The sequence below is a fragment of the Azolla caroliniana genome, unplaced genomic scaffold (genome assembly GCF_043228905.1).
Source record: "Azolla caroliniana isolate FFs.n. ecotype wild unplaced genomic scaffold, voAzoCaro1.0.p SCAF_2, whole genome shotgun sequence".
Classification (NCBI taxonomy): Eukaryota; Viridiplantae; Streptophyta; class Polypodiopsida; order Salviniales; family Salviniaceae; genus Azolla; species Azolla caroliniana.
The window spans coordinates 9,159,961-9,171,408 of NW_028230437.1; the positions used below are offsets into that span (position 1 = coordinate 9,159,961).

General features: G+C 42.9%; 1 protein-coding gene across 1 annotated transcript; it reads left to right on the top strand.

The window, feature by feature from the left end:
- The first annotated feature begins 456 nt into the window (after positions 1 to 456).
- Positions 457 to 10,581, top strand: LOC147867311 (uncharacterized). Its single transcript, XM_087339681.1, has 5 exons — positions 457 to 726; positions 6,099 to 6,289; positions 9,424 to 9,763; positions 9,865 to 10,029; positions 10,101 to 10,581. The coding sequence occupies exons 1-5, from the start codon at positions 457 to 459 to the stop codon at positions 10,515 to 10,517; spliced, it is 1,383 nt and encodes a 460-aa protein (XP_087195807.1). The 3' UTR covers positions 10,518 to 10,581.
- Positions 10,582 to 11,448: the final 867 nt, after the last annotated feature.

Genomic DNA, 11,448 nt, shown 5'->3' on the forward strand with positions numbered 1-11,448 from the left:
TATAGGCAGGCATAGTTATTGTGTTTTGAGTGGGGTCTTCGACATCAACCCTCATGGGCCGAACCATTATATGGATTTCTAAAGAAAAGGAAGACGTTAGAATGGCGAGAGGTGCATACAAATGCGATATAAAGATTCAAGAAACTACTTCTTGAAGCTCTAGCACTACGAAAGGCCGACTATACCAAAGGAAAGTCGATTTATGTGACTGTCGATACGAGCCCAACCAAAATCAGGTGGGTCATCAACCAAGAAGAAGAAGATAGCACATGGTATGTCATTCGGTTCAGAGCAATGGTCCTTACCGAACGACAACGAGGATATGCCCAAGTCAAGCGGGAACTCTAGGGTATCGCGTCCTTAGCTTACTACCTGATCAGGTCGGAAGTGATAATTGAGATAGATTGTCTCCCAATCCTTGGGATGATCTCAAGATGTGTGACACCAGATCTGGCTATGCTAAGGTGGATCTCCTATATCAAGTCTTTGAACCCAGAGATCCGCCACATTGCAGGAAAGAACAACGTCATTGCCGACATGTTGTCAAGAGCAAGTTTCAAGAATGAAAGTGACATGGTTTCGGAAGATGAATACATCACCCTTGACTTCTTCAAGACGGCCCACCTGTTGACAAAAGACAAAGGCATGCCAACCCTCCACGCCTTCAACGAGAATGAGTATGAAGGAGCATGGTTACTGATTGATAGGTTCTTGAGAACAATGACGGTGGTTGCTTCGTGGACGAGGGGGCTCTACGAATCCGGAAGAAAGCTTACCAGTACTTTTTGAAGGGAGGATTCCTCTGGAGGCACCCAAAGAGAAGGACAGGAATGCCACGTCGAGTAGTGGTGAAGGGAGAAGACCAAATGATGTTGATGTTTGAATTCCACAAGAGTCCTTGGGCAGGTCATAGAGGAACATGGGCGACGTTCGAAAAGCTAAAGGAGAAGTATTGGTGGCCGAGCATGTGCAAAGATATACTTCATTTTGTGTCACATGCGAAAACTGCCAAGTACATTCAACATACGTCACTGTGATGAGTTGCGACCGGCATACCCACTCACCATACATTTCAAATCGATGGTGGATCTGGTCTCGATGCCAATGGGACTAGGATAGATGAAGTGCTTGGTACTGGCAAAAGAAAACCTGACAAATCAGGTGGCAGGAAATGACGGGAACTACAACGCTCCTTATACGCAACGCTCGGCCACAACCGAGCTTAGATTCATACACAGAAAATGGGAAATAAAGAATGCACGACACAAAGAAGAGAAGTGTACACAGGATGTTTACGTGGAAAACCCCAAACTAGGGAAAAAACCACGGCAGCCCACAGGCTGCAAACTATCACTATGTTTGAATGTACAACAGTGAGTTCACGGAGGCAACGACCTCGTGCTCACGGTCTTCGCCACAGGCGGTGGTTACAACTGAGGCAACGACCTCTTCCTCTCTCTCACTCTCTCAGTACACAGTTACGCGCTCTGATCTCACGCAGACAAGAATAACAACTACCTCAAAAGGTTTGCCCTAAGTCATATTTATACTAATATGACTTTTCGGCTATTTACAAATACAACCATGATGGACTCTCAGAAACATATTTACGAATATGTCTCTTCATCCGGTGAGCACTCCTCACCGGGTCTGCACCATCCGGCTCTCCATAGCAGGGTACTCCTCATCCGGTTCTCACCGGGTCTGCACCATCCGGCTCTCCGTAGCCGGGTACTCCTCATCCGGTTCTTCTCTGTTCTTCTCTCTTCCCATCCGGAAGGACCTGTCTCCCAACAAACTCCCCCTTCACTCTGGCATGGGGTGTCTTACTAGTCCGATCCTCTTCCGGCATGCATCCCGCTTGTCGGGTATCAGCACTTTGGTCAGCATATCTGACCCGTTCTCGGTCGTGTGGATCTTCGTCAGTGCGAACTCCTGGTCATCTACTCTTTCCCGGATCCAGTGATATCTTCGCTGGATATGCTTCGTCCGGGAATGGTAGGCCGCATTCTTAGCAAGATGGATGGCACTTTGACTATTGCAATAGAGCCGGTATTCATCTTGCCGGATACCGAGCTCTTCGATGAAGTCCTTCATCCATAATATTTCCTTGCTGGCTTCCACAACCGCCATGTACTCCGCCTCCGTGGTTGACAATGCAATCTTCTTCTGCAGCCTCGATTGCCACGATACAGCTCCCCCTGCATATGTCATTACATACCCGGATGTAGACTGGTTGGTATCCACATCAGCCGACATGTCCGAATCGGTGAAACCGTCAAGTTGAGGTTTTCCGGAGCCGAATCGGAGACACATATTTGAAGTGCCCTTCAAATACCGGAGTATCCATTTGACCGCGTTCCAGTGCTCCTTGTCGGGATTGCTCATGAACCGGCTCACCACTCCGACTGCGTATCCTATATCCGGTCGGGTACACACCATTGCGTACATTAAGCTCCCGACGGCAGAGGCATATGGAATCTTCATCATATCCGCCTTCTCTGCTTTCGTCTTCGGGCTTTGCTTACCGGATAACTTGCAGTTTGCCGGAAGTGTCGATCCGACCGGTTTCGCATCTGACATGTTGAACCGATGAAGCACCTTTGTCACGTACTTCTCCTGTGACAGCCACAATTGCTTCATTGGCCGGTTCCGGATGATATGCATCCCCAGCAACTGTCTCGCCGGACCCAAGTCTTTCATTGAGAAGGTCCGGTTGAGAGCCTTCTTCAGCATCCGTATTTTGACTTGGTCCCATCCGACGATCAACATGTCATCCACGTACAGAAGGAGTATCAGGAAGTCTCCTCATTCGAACTTCTTCACAAACACGCAGTGATCGGCCTGCGTCTTGTGGTACCCTTGATTGGTCATGAAGGAATCGAACTTCCGGTACCATTGTCGGGGAGCCTGCTTTAGTCCGTACAGGCTCTTCTTCAGCCGGCATACCAGGTGCTCCTTCCCTTTCTCCACAAATCCCTCCGGTTGCTGCATGTAGATCTCCTCTTCGAGGTCGCCGTGAAGGAATGACGTCTTCACGTCTAGCTGTTCTACCTCGAGGTCCATGCTTGCCGCTATACTCAGCACCGTTCGGATGGAGGTCATCTTTACTACCGGGGCAAATATCTCGTCAAAGTCCACGCCCTTTTTCTGCTGGAACCCCTTCACCACGATCCTGGCTTTGTATCTCGGGGGGGTACCGGCATCTCCCGGTTTCAACTTGTACACCCACTTGTTTCGGAGTGCCCGCTTTCCTTTCGGCAACTCCACCAATTCGTACGTATGGTTTTCATGCAGGGAATCCATCTCATCCTGCATGGCACTTAACCATTTTCGGTTGTGGGTGTCATCCTTCGCTTCTTCGAAGCTTTCCGGCTCCCCCTCATCAGTCAGCAGAACATGCTCTGCATCCGGAAATATCTGGGGCGCCCTTCTCTCCCTGAGAGGATATCTCCGTCTTCTGGCTTCGGTAACCGGCTCCTCCATTTGCTCTTCATCCGAATCCGATTCGGGGTCTTGGCCGGTTCCGGTTTCAGCTTCCTCTACTTCTTCTTCTGCCGGTTCGGTATCCTCACCATAACCGGATGGTTCCTGGAGTGCTAACCGGTCTCCTGCCGGTTGGGTCTGCTCATCGTAGAATCGATCATTACCGGTCGACTCGGAGTTCATTATCTTCTTCTCCGACTCCTAGTCGACGAGCGTCTTGTCCTCCATGAAGATAATATCTCGACTCTGGAATACCTTCTTGTCGACCAGGTCCCACACTCAGTAGCCGAACTCATCGTCGCCGTAACCGAGGAATATGCATGGCCGGGTCTTTGGATCCAACTTTCCTCTCCGGTCCTTAGCTACATGCACGTACGCGAGACACCCGAATACCTTCAGATGCCGGTAGGACACTTCCTTACCGGTCCAGACTCTCTGTGGCGTGTCTCCATCCAAGGGTACTGAGGGTGATCTGTTTATCACATATGTCGTCGCCGATAGTGCCTCAACCCAAAACTTCTTGGGTAGTTTTGCATGCGCCAACATACTCCGGACCCTCTCCATTATGGTCCGGTTCATCCTCTCGGCCAACCCGTTTAGTTCCGGCGTCTTCGGCACAGTAAATTCGAGCCGGATTCCCTTCAAGTGACAATACTCCTCGAACTGCCCCCGGTATTCACCTCCGTTATCTGCTCGAACCGCCTTCAGTTTCCGGCCGGTTTCTCTTTCCACTCTCGCATGGAGCTCTTTGAAGACGGATAGCACCTGATCCTTCGTCTTCAACGGTGTGGCCCACAGCTTCCGGCTGTGGTCATCTATGAACGTCACGAAGTACTGCGATCCTGCATGTGACTTCGTGTCCACTTGCCATACATCAGTATGCACCAACTCCAGTGGTGCATTACGTCTCATCGGTGGCCTTGGTCGGAAGGAGGTCCGGTTTTGTTTACCAGCCAGACAGTTAGTACACTTCTCCAAGTGCATGTTCTTCACTGGAATGAGGTTGTCGTCTGCAAGCCTCTTCATCCCTTTCTCACTCATGTGACACAGCCTTTTGTGCCATAGCTCATCGGCAGTGTCGGATGCCACGTTCACTTCCTCCGGACATAACCGGGCATTCATTAGGTACAACGTGTTTACCTTCCGGGCCCGAGCCACAATCAGGCTCCCTTTGTTGAACTTCATAACATCGTTCCGGATGCTACCCGTGTAGCCTTCATCATCTAGCCGACCAGTTGATATCAGGTTTAGACGAACCTCCGGAACGTGTTGAACATCCTTCAGCAGCATCTTGCATCCGGTTGGTGTTGACAGCCACACATCTCCTATGCCGAAAATTCGGCATGTACCTTCATTTCCCATCCGGACACAACCGTGATCACCGGCTGAGTAGGATGAGAAGCATTTCCGGTCTGGGGTAAGGTGGAACGACGCTCCGGAGTCTACCACCCAGGTCATCTCGTCGCCGGCAAGATTTATATCACTCTCCTCAGTGATGAGCATAAACTCTTCTTCACTTGCCACGATTGCCGTCGTTCCCTTCCGGTTCGGCCCCCTCCGGTCTTTATCGTTCCGGTCCGGGGTCCGCTTCGAATCGGTACCGTCGGTCTCCTTATCCTTTCGGAAATGCCGACAGTTCTTCTGGAAGTGTCCCGGCTTGCCGCAATAGAAGCAAGTAGGTCTCCCCCTTGACTTTGACCGCGTCCCCGACTTTTCCCGGTTCTGGGGGCTACGGTTCCTTTGTCTTCCGCGTTCCGATTCGGTAAGGAGCGCTTTGGAGTCGGAGCTCGTATCCTTATCTTTCCAATGCGCCTCCTCATCTAGCAAGCTCGACTTCACTCTTGCTAGGGATAACCGTTTCCCTCCCGGCCCGGCGTTGCCCAAAGTGACAACCAACGTCTCCCAGCTATCCGGGAGGGAACTGAGCAGGAGTAGCGCTAGTACCCCATCGGCGAGAGGTACTTCCAATGATGTTGCCCGGTGTATCAACCCCTGGAAGGCATTCATGTGCTCCGCCATGTTAGAGCCATCTTGGTACCGGAGTCTTACTAGCTTCCGGAATACCGAAACCTGATTAACAACATTTTTGTTCTGAAACATAATGTCGATCTTCTCCCAGAGCTCATGAGCCTTGCTCTCTTCATTGAAGTTGTTGTATAGGCTCATGTCGATGAAGCACCGTATGTACACCGTTGTCTTCATGTGCATCACCTCCCATATCGTGGCATCGATTTTGTCCGGTCTCTTGTCTCCAAACTGAACTGGCAGCCAAAGATCTTTAACCACGAGCATATCCCTCATCTTCGACTTCCACAATGAATAGTTGGAGCCGGTGAGCTTGAACATGCCGCCCAACGATTCGTCCACTTTCTGTGTCGTTTCGCTGTGATCAATGTTGTTTACGTACGCGTATTTAACGTATCAATACGTATAATACCTTCTTATTTGTATAGTACGTACCATACGTCAAAGTTGTTCATTCAAATGTCATATACATTCATCTAATACGGTATTTAACGTACCTTTAAAAAAATACAAATAGTACGTATTTATAGAAAATGTGAGTAAAACCCTAAAGAAAGCAAAAGAAAAGAACAACTTTAGTAAAATAGAAGGAAGGAAGAAAGACGAACAGAATAGACTTAGAAGAAGAAGAAGAAGAAGAAGCAGAAAAAGCCGAAGAAGAAGAAGAAGAAGAAGAAGAAGAAGAAGAAGCACTAGAAGAAGAAGAAGAAGAAGAAGAAGCACAAGAAGAAGAAGAAGAACAAGAAGAAGAACAAGAAGAAGAAGAAAATAAAATCAGGTTAGTGAATATGTTTCTTTCTTTTATTTTTTATGATTAAGTATACCTCCCATTTTGTTGTATTCCAATGTCAAGTTGTATGATAATACCAAATGACAAGGGAGATTTAATTTTTAGTTGATCTAGTTTATGTATGCTTGTGTCCAGCAATCTATCTATTCCACAATAATGCATCTATACAAGTAACAAATTGGTAGACAATTGTAATTGACGTCATGCAATAAAACTCTCCTCTTTGCAAGTGTTGAGATCAAATATTATAGGAACCATGTGTTGAAACTCAAACATGTATGTATACATGTAGACAATGTGTTCAAAATCTTTCACAATTTGTAGCATTAGCTAATCCTTTGCTTATTGATTTTAGTGGTTGTATCCCATTTGAATTCATTTCAGAAATTGATCATTCTAATTTACTTTCCATGTTACTATAAATGACATTGGTTTCTAGAAACATTGAAGATCTCAATTTCGTGTCATGGGAAAAGTGCTTGGTCCTTTTTTAATGATGTCCCATTTTTTATCATTTGCAATGCATATTTATTTTTGTTAACAACTACTCATTTTTTGGAATATCATGGTTTTGGTTGTCTGCTTTTGAATATGATGGGTATGAATAAATGTGCACTTGCTAGAACCCTTTCAATACAGCCTCCATATACATGGATTGTCCTTTATCTGTAGGCCCTAATAAACCGCACACTTTTAGGACATGGGCAATGTATATGCATCCGGAAAGATTCCATCAACTTGCATTTTATCGAACGAATCTAATGCTTTCTCAGTAGTTCTATACTCAACAAACCCTCCAATGAGAGCATTCCTTTAAGACACAAGAAAAGGTGAAAGTGTTTGGTAGTAATAAGTATCCCCTCATCTTGTATCTTTTCAAAGCTTTTCAGTGCATCCTCAACGGGTCCATGCTCAACATATCATGCAATCAATGTTGTCCATAATACCACATCTCGGTTGGACATTCGGTTGAAAACATTTTGCACTTCCACTATAGATCCACATTTGACATACATATCTAGCAAAGCACTATGAATAAATAGATCTTCATCGAACCCTTTCTGTACATCTTCAAGATGGATTTCTTGACCAAATTCTACTTCCCTTTTGGCTTCCAAACTTGTTGAATTTTTTGCTTTTATGCATGTCGTTATTACGTTAAGCATTAAGGCTCTTTAGTTAAGTTATGGTAAATTTTGCTTCCTTTTTAGCTTCCAAAAGAGTTGAATTTTCTGTTTTTATACATGTCCTTAATTGTAACATTTTCTTGTATTTGCTTTCTATGAATAAAAGATACTCTTGAGTATCCTGTAGTTGCTCATTTAAAGTAGTATAATCCTCATCCTCCCTGAAGGTTGATCTATTCAAAGTTTTCAATTCTTCGATTTGCTTTAATGCATTCATATAATCTTGCTCCTCTTTTTGTGCATTATTTTCCATTTTCAATATCTCAATTTTATTGATTTGTAGAAAATAAAGAAGGAAAGTGCCGCCCATTAAGAACAAATATTGGGATACATGTTGCCTCAATGTCGTAAGAAGTCAAACAGGAAATAGGAGTTGGAACTGTAAATTTTGCAACAAACATATGCATGGGTCAACAACACGAATGATTGCTCATTTAATTGGAAAACCTAGCCATGGAGTAACGAAATGTACCAATGTCCCCAAGGAAATGTTGATTGACCTTACAACTTTGTATGGTAATTGTGGAAGCCAAGCAATTGGTGAAGAAGAAGATATAGTAGCAGAGATCGACTCATTCAACATGCCTGAACAAGGTATAGACACAAGCCTACAATAGGTGTCTTGATTACTAATGTTTAAATAATTGTAAATTATTTATCTTGAATTTTTTTTTCTTTTAGGTGTTTCTACCTCATGCTCGTCTACCTTTGTTGATGAAAGTCAAAGCATGTCATGTATGGGTGGTGGTAGTCGCCAACCATATCCACCAGCAATTATAGTGAAACAACAACCGTTGCGTAAAGGACATGTGTTACAAATGCAAAGGAAACAACATGCAAACGTTATGGAGGTGAGATGTATCATTGAAGCAAATTTGTCATTTAATCTATTAAAAACACCATGTTGGCGGAACATGTTAGAAGCTTTCTCTACAATTGGAGAGAAACATAATGGAGTCACATATAATTACATGAGGACGAAAGGCTTGAAAAATGAGGTTATGTCCTTGCAAGCAAAGTTAGAAAGGGTAAAAGGATTATGGCCCAAGTATGGTTGTTCTATATTAACAGATGGATGGGTTGATGTTTCTCATAGGCAACTTGTAAATGTCCTCGTATCATCTTTTTATGGGACAATGTTCCTCAAGTCCATTGATTGTAGTCATGCTAATACAACACCAACAGTTGATAGCTCTTGGTTAGCTGAAAGAATTTCAGAGGCAATTAGAGAAGTTGGTAAGGAAAATGTGGTCCAAGTCATTTCAGACAATGCATCTAGTTGTGTCCGCATGGGGTCTTTGCTAGAATCAGAGTTCCCTAATATTGTTTGGACTCCATGTGCAACCCATTCTTTGGATCTACTTTTGGAGGACATTGGTCAGCTACCTTGGATGAAAAGTACTATGTTGAAAGCAAATAATATCGTACGTTTTTTTTTGCAAGAAGAGGAATGCTAGGAAAATTTTTTCTGCTCACAGTAACCTCGCCATCTTGAGACCTTCTAAGACAAGGTTTGGTGTGATGTACCTTGTCATACAACGTTTGCTCAAAGTTTGGTATCCTCTTGAGCAAACAGTGGTGAGTGACATGTGGAGGTCTTGGTCAGATTGCAATAAGCCAGATGCCATGAATGTAAAGAACTACATCCTTGATCCTACAACTGAGTCCTCGTTTCAAGTTGTTTTGACCCTAATGGCACCATTGTATAGTGTTTTACGACTTACTAATAGGGAGGGATCCACTATTGGTTTGTTATATGAGTTTATGCGAAGAAGCAAAGATGTTTTAGCAAAAGGAGTGGAAGAAAACATCCCCCACAAATCCAAGTAAATTTCATATTTATTTTAATTTTTTATGGTTTGCTAGCATTAAACCTCCAAATGTTTTCTCATCTTTTAAGATCAGATCATTTTGTAATTACTAATACCCTTTTAGGTACGAAGATGTTTTGAAGTTATTTGACATACGATGGAAATGGTTCAAGAGGCCGATCCACCTTGTAGCTCATTTGCTGCATCCGATGTGGAGAGAGGAGGCTACATTTATTAACCCCGAGTTAATGGATGCATGGATGAGCTATACAGAAAAATTGTACTCGACACTTGAATGTGATATCTTATTTCGTGAATTGCATGAATATCGAAATGGTACAGGGACATTTAGCTATGCATTAGCACGTGAAGAGATATCTATGATGACGCCAGTCACATGGTGGGAAAATTTTGGTGGAAGAACTCCAAAGCTCCAAGCATTAGTTGTCCGCATATTATCCCAAGTAAGTGTCAAGTTTTGAAAAAATGATCAATTTTATAGTTAAGTTCTAAAATACTACACTTTTGTGTACTACCTTTTATTTCATATTTTGTTTTCTATTAGGATTGCTCTTCTGGGGGAGCAGAAAGGAATTGGAATGCACATGCTCTCGCACATACAAAAAATAGAAACAGACTAAAGGTAGCACAACTTGAACGATTGGTATATGTGCGAGAGAACTTAAGGCTAGTTCGCAAGTTTGAGACTGTGAATGCATCTCCAATGCAGGTATTGTTTTATTCACTTCTTATAATTTACATTCCTCAAATTTCGTTAAGCTTTTATAAACTTGTTTGCAGGTGAATCCAAATGAGATAGATGTCTCTAAGACTCCTGATATTCCATCTATTAGCCACGAGAATGATATGGATAGAGAATTCTATGAAACTTATTTTCAAGAAACAATGAGCATGAGAAGAAGGACAAGGAGCATGACAAGATCACATACGACAACATCAAGCGATGGAGTCCCTATTGATCGAATACGGAGGCAGAGGCCAAGAAGAGATGATGAGCGGTCTTCTTGTAATAGGAGAATAACAAGATCAAGTACATTTGCTTCTTTACCACCAAATGATCAAGATAATGTCAATGGAATAGAAGAAGCAATTCATACAAATTATGATGATCTTACTGACGAAGAACCTATGTTGATGTCATCAACTAACACTGAATCTGATGATGAAGATGGTGATTGTGATGAGGACGAGATCTAATGACTAATATTTCTGATTTCTATACATTATTACTAAGCTCAATAGCCATATGTTACTTTTCTTTGATCTAAGCCCATTTTGATACATTGGAGTCTTGGACATAGTTCAAGTATGTGTTCTTAGAAGTCAAATATCTGATGTTATGTGTTGTTAAGGTTTTTTTCTAAATTTTGTTCCTACAATGCATTCTATTTCTTTGACAAAATGCAATGTAAGTGTATCTCAAATATTTGATGTTATGTGTTCTGAAGGTTTTTTCCAAATCAAAAGATGTGGTCTTTTCTTCAATAGGTATGTTGCACTTCTTGTCAAAGTGTTGTTTTTGTCAAAAGTACGATTTTTTTGTAGAATTTTAGCTTGTCATGACTCATCATGTGAATTCCCTCGATCATGTGAGGGATATACAGTTTTTGCTTCGTGGCCTTGGCTGTTGTTGTAAATGCCCAACAAGTTTGGGTTTTTTTTTACCTAACAAATATCTATTTGATTTGTTGATTTGTATCCTTTTGATTCTCATATTTGCTCGATTTTCCCTTTAGTACTTTTAAGATGCAACTACAGCCATGGAATGCTTCGTTACATTGCATATACACGGTTACAATATTACAATATTACAAATATTTTTTAAGAAAGTAAATAAATTTCAAATTCTAGAAGTATTTAACGTATTTAACGTACTATACATATTTTATGTATTTTATAGGTATTTAACATACTAAAAAACGTATTTAACGTATTTTAAAATTGGGAGGTACTATACCCGTATTAATACGTTAAATACGTATGGTATCAGTACCGTACCTAACGTACCTAACAACCATGGTTGTGATACCACTTGACGGGAACTACAACGCTCCTTATACGCAACGCTCGGCCACAACCGAGCTTAGATTCATACACAGAAAACGGGAAATAAAGAATGCACGACACA